The sequence below is a fragment of the Sinocyclocheilus rhinocerous genome, unplaced genomic scaffold, assembly GCF_001515625.1.
Source record: "Sinocyclocheilus rhinocerous isolate Xijiao unplaced genomic scaffold, SAMN03320098_v1.1 scaffold230, whole genome shotgun sequence".
Taxonomy (NCBI): Eukaryota; Metazoa; Chordata; class Actinopteri; order Cypriniformes; family Cyprinidae; genus Sinocyclocheilus; species Sinocyclocheilus rhinocerous.
In genome coordinates this window covers 389821-395325 of record NW_015637126.1, presented here as the reverse complement: position 1 = coordinate 395325, position 5505 = coordinate 389821, and the positions used below count along the sequence as shown (strand labels likewise).

General features: G+C 38.4%; 1 protein-coding gene across 2 annotated transcripts in view; it reads right to left on the bottom strand.

The window, feature by feature from the left end:
- LOC107748505 (multiple epidermal growth factor-like domains protein 9) overlaps positions 1-5505 on the bottom strand; it is a 114131-nt gene that overhangs the window by 33661 nt on the left and 74965 nt on the right. For both annotated transcript variants that reach the window (XM_016563300.1, XM_016563301.1), the window contains exon 3: positions 3570-3709. In XM_016563300.1, coding sequence (XP_016418786.1) covers positions 3570-3709 — 140 coding nt within the window. The remainder of the gene's footprint in view (positions 1-3569; positions 3710-5505) is intronic.

Below are 5505 nucleotides of genomic sequence, written 5' to 3'. Positions count from 1 at the left end.
CCTGCCTTAGCCTAGCCTTGCCTTGTCTGTTTTCTCGGTTTCTGATCTTTGCCTGTTTTCCTGGATTTATCCCTTTAGTCTTGCCCTTTTGATTCTGTTCGCCGTTCGTTGACCTTCGCTAGCCCTAGAATTATTCTTGTGTCTTGCCCGCCTTATACCTGTTTGCCATTGTTCGACCCTGCCTGTGTTTCTGACCTCTCTGCTTTAATAAAGCTTGCACATGGATCCGCATGTCTCACGTCTTGTCAGCCCCGTAACAGTAATAAGCGCCACATGTATTACTTTTCTGATGCAGTAAACCTGCCTGGTAGCTCACCTGGTACAGAACTGCACTTGTGAAGTGGAGCACTCAGCTACGAGTCCCATGAAACATGAGTCAAAATAAAAGAGCTCAAAGCCTTGTAAGCAAGCTAAAATGGCACGGTTGCTTGAGCAAACACATTTTTATCTCACGTTTGTGTTTGTGTTTGTAACACTAACACTGTTGGTTAGGTTTAAGGTAGGGTTTAAGTGTACAGTAGGTGGCAGACATTTAATTTCCAAACTTCCGTGACCGAAAAAGAAGCAATATAATAAAACATTGGACCACTCGCTGGACATTTCACTTAAAGTGTTGCTAAACGTGCTAGAAGGCATGCAATATTTTGCAGAAATTATGCCACATGCACATATTTCTAATGATCCCAGGTTGAAAAATATATCACTGCCTTTACATTTTAGATATGAGGTACCCTTTCGCAAGTTTGAAAGTCCTCGTCTGTTTGAAAACTGGACAGCCTGTGTGGTGAGAGAGATACAGTGTTGGTTAAAGCTCTGCAGTGCTATTGTGCATACAGCAGCAGAAAGTGCTTATGTGCGGTTGTTGAGTTAGAGTGATGACATGGCTCCTGCGCATCAGCATCAACACCAGTCTTTGGTTACTGCAGTGGACTGACACAACAAAAGCCTATTGAAGTTGCACTGATGCAATGCCATCCTTTCTCTAATGCAGTGGTTCTTAATGCCCATTATAATGGAATAGGAGGCTTGTAATATTGTTGCACTGCTTGTTTTCTAGAATTTTATTAAAAAAAAAACGTAATTTTGAAGTTTTGGTTGTTCATGCTTCTAATTGTAACTCTGCTATCATTTTTAACCAACACAGACAAGGATCCAAAAAGGAAAACCTGAACCACCCTCTAAAGTACTGTAATAAAAAAATAAAATTAAAAAGGCAATAAATATTTATTTTACAGTAAAATTACAACACAAATTTGTAAAAAAATGTTTACAACAAATTTAAATTTTTTTTTTTGCTAATATTAAACATAACATTTTTATTTTGAGCTATTAAAGCTTTTGGAGATCTTAAAGATTTTTTGTTTTGTTGACAACAGATTTATAAACCATTCTCATTACAAATTTGCAAAGATGGTTGAAAACGCATTGTGTTTTGCAAATTATAAACATTATAAATGTCCTAAACTCACCTAGACACTTATAGACACTGAAAACACCGGTTCATGAGCTCCTCGCAAGTAACACAATGGCACATGCCACTCTGAAGCATGCACAGCATCAAACTGTATACTTATATAATTTAAAACACAGCCCTTGTGATTTGATAATTGGATCAACTGGTGAGTAACACTATTTCATATACTAGCCAAAAACCAATTTTTACTTACATTTGGCACTTGGCAAGTGTTACATTTTGAACCCTGGCTGACATGCTAAGGGTGTCCAGCACACAGCCGCTAGTATAATTTTCTAATTTCCATAAACATATATACAGCAGTAGAGCTAATACAGTGGCTGGAAATCTGTTTATCCTTCAGTTCCTCGTGCTTCCCCAAGATACAGTGTTGGTTAAAGCTCTGCAGTGCTATTGTGCATACAGCAGCAGAAAGTGCTTATGTGCGGTTGTTGAGTTAGAGTGATGACATGGCTCCTGCGCATCAGCATCAACACCAGTCTTTGGTTACTGCAGTGGACTGACACAACAAAAGCCTATTGAAGTTGCACTGATGCAATGCCATCCTTTCTCTAATGCAGTGGTTCTTAATGCCCATTATAATGGAATAGGAGGCTTGTAATATTGTTGCACTGCTTGTTTTCTAGAATTTTATAAAAAAAAAAACGTAATTTTGAAGTTTTGGTTGTTCATGCTTCTAATTGTAACTCTGCTATCATTTTTAACCAACACAGACAAGGATCCAAAAAGGAAAACCTGAACCACCCTCTAAAGTACTGTAATAAAAAAATAAAATTAAAAAGGCAATAAATATTTATTTTACAGTAAAATTACAACACAAATTTGTAAAAAAATGTTTACAACAAATTTAAATTTTTTTTTTTGCTAATATTAAACATAACATTTTTATTTTGAGCTATTAAAGCTTTTGGAGATCTTAAAGATTTTTTGTTTTGTTGACAACAGATTTATAAACCATTCTCATTACAAATTTGCAAAGATGGTTGAAAACGCATTGTGTTTTGCAAATTATAAACATTATAAATGTCCTAAACTCACCTAGACACTTATAGACACTGAAAACACCGGTTCATGAGCTCCTCGCAAGTAACACAATGGCACATGCCACTCTGAAGCATGCACAGCATCAAACTGTATACTTATATAATTTAAAACACAGCCCTTGTGATTTGATAATTGGATCAACTGGTGAGTAACACTATTTCATATACTAGCCAAAAACCAATTTTTACTTACATTTGGCACTTGGCAAGTGTTACATTTTGAACCCTGGCTGACATGCTAAGGGTGTCCAGCACACAGCCGCTAGTATAATTTTCTAATTTCCATAAACATATATACAGCAGTAGAGCTAATACAGTGGCTGGAAATCTGTTTATCCTTCAGTTCCTCGTGCTTCCCCATCTTCATAGAGAACGTGGTTCATGGTTTCTCAGAGCGCTTTGGAAAGAAGGTGGAAATGGCGCGGCCGCGATTTCCACACATTTTTAGATGCTGGGAGCAGGGAAATCTATTTAGAGCGCTTTATTGTAGTAATTAAAATATCGATATTTGCCGCCAGATATCGATTCTCGTATCGCATGGAGAAGGACAACGATATATCGCCATATCGATATATTGTCCCACCCCTATTAAATACAAATGTATTTGAAAACACACCATTTTGCAGTTTGTTTAGTAATTGTTTAATGACATATTGCGATTCATATGTGTCATACTTCCCAGGTTGGAAAACACGTAAATCTGCATAAATACAGCAAAATCACAGTACTCAGATCTGATCATTGTATGTTTTTAGACAATCTGCAGATGTGCAATCTGCACAACCTGCAATCTACACAGAAAATGACCATAAAGCAGCTGATTCCACTGATCAATACATGATCAATTCCATCCCGGCAAGGGGCTATCTGTGAACTATCATTATTAATCTCACATTTAATCTCAACTTTCTCCAGGGGTTTGGGGGTTTGTCACTGTAATAAATGTACTTGGATAAAAGCATCAGTTAAATGACTAATTAGATAGATAACATGAAGTTTCTGGAGATTGAGGTTCTTTGGCTACTTATGTTGTGTGCATGTGGGTGGCTCACCTGACTGTGGGTGGCAGTAGCTGCTATGATTATTGCATTGGCAAGGTTGGCACCCCGTGCTGCTGAAGTGCGAGAAGCCTGGGCGGCAGTCATCACACTTGTCCCCGTGCACTCCAATCTTGCAGATGCACATGCCTGAACTGCCAGAAAAATACAGCGGAACAGTTATGGAGTTAGAAAGAGTTATAGAGGCACAGAAAGAAAGACTTATTGTTCCTACAGAAGCATACAGTATCCTTCAAAAGCCAGACACAGAGAAGTTAAAACCTCTGTCCACATCAAACACCAGGTTTCCTCTGAACTGCCAGAATAGCTGCTCCTTCCCATCCATCACATGTTAATAGACCCACTCCATGAAAGCAGAAGCAACATCTGTTAGAAATAATGCTGTAAACTAAAGGCATAAATACATAATTGATCTTTGATGGAAATCCAAATTGATCAATTTATCAAATTCAGGCATAAACAATATGAAATGACTAAGGTTTGTGGACAACAAATACCTAAATGTATTTAATTGCATTGGATTTAACAGCAGGTAGGATAGACCAGAACCTTTCCTGCCCTGGGTTACATGAAAAATGATTACACACAGGTAAATTAGTCATTAGTGCCTGTGTGTAATAAAATCTCTTTGCACTGCTTAGAAGAGAAACAGAGCAGGGTAAATGCTCTACATGAGAAATTAAAGTGTAACAATATCAGAGCACTTAAAATGAAAAGGAACAGAAATTCCCAGAGATGAGAAAACGTCTGATTATAATATTATACACTTCAGTCTTTGAAGAGCAAATGAGGAATGCAGAAGGATGATTTCTTCTGAGAGGCTTGTGAAATCTATGTGTGAAATTATTTCTTTCAAGCACATGCGCGCACACACACACACACACACACACACTCACTCACTCTCAGAGTGAATTTACTCTCCACATGTACAATCAGAAGCTCTCTGCCTTTGCCTATACTCAAGAGTAATTAGACTATTTGCTATTCTGACTGATGCTGAGCTCAGAGTTCCTGAGAAAAATAACCCTGACATGCTGGATCAGTTGAACTCGACATCTCAAATCATATCAGTATTCCTACTGGTTTGATTAGGATATGCAATATGTAAATAATTCAAAGTAGGGGTGTGCGATATTGACAAAATATGATATCTCGATATTTTCTGGGATTTTATCGATAACGATAATTAGACAATATTTTGCTGAGTGAGTTATTGTGCTGGTACCTTAAGGACTACCGTGGACAGCTGACTCCTAAAGTTTTTGATATTCTTCATATACAGTGTCAGTTCTGTGGTCTATTCTGTGGTCAGTTCACAGCAGTGACGGAGATTAATCTTTTCCAATAAGTTTAAATATATTTTTACTAGGAATGCACGATACTGAGCTCCTGTACTCGTACTCGTACTCGTTATCGTATCGGGCGAGTACTGGAAAAAGTGGTATCGGTGCATCCCTAATTTTTACCTTTTATGGGCCTTTTTACCTTTATAAAGCAAATTTTTTTTCCCAAAAGTGTGCATCATTTGAGTGAAATTCTTGCATTTAATCAGTCAATTAGAATAATAAGACATTTTGGCTGTTACCAAGCAAATGAAATCAGTATCAACAAAATTCATCTTTGCAATGCAGAGGATCCGTTCCCTCCTTCAGGGAACGAGGGTTACATATGTAACCGAGAAGTTCCCTTTCAGTTGGTTACTCCGTAGGTGCATATGGTAGATTAGAGGTGATTGTAACCATCATGGAAATGGCAGAAGTCTGCCGGGGAAACACGGGCACTGAGGCTATACCGTGAACTTTACACATATGGGAACCACTTAGGCCTCGACATATGGAACCCAGCCCTCTACCGGTTCTCACGGATTCAGCGAGTGAGGGCCTGGCGCCGGACGTTCCGCCACGTCTGGCTGCCGAGGGGACGGAGGAGC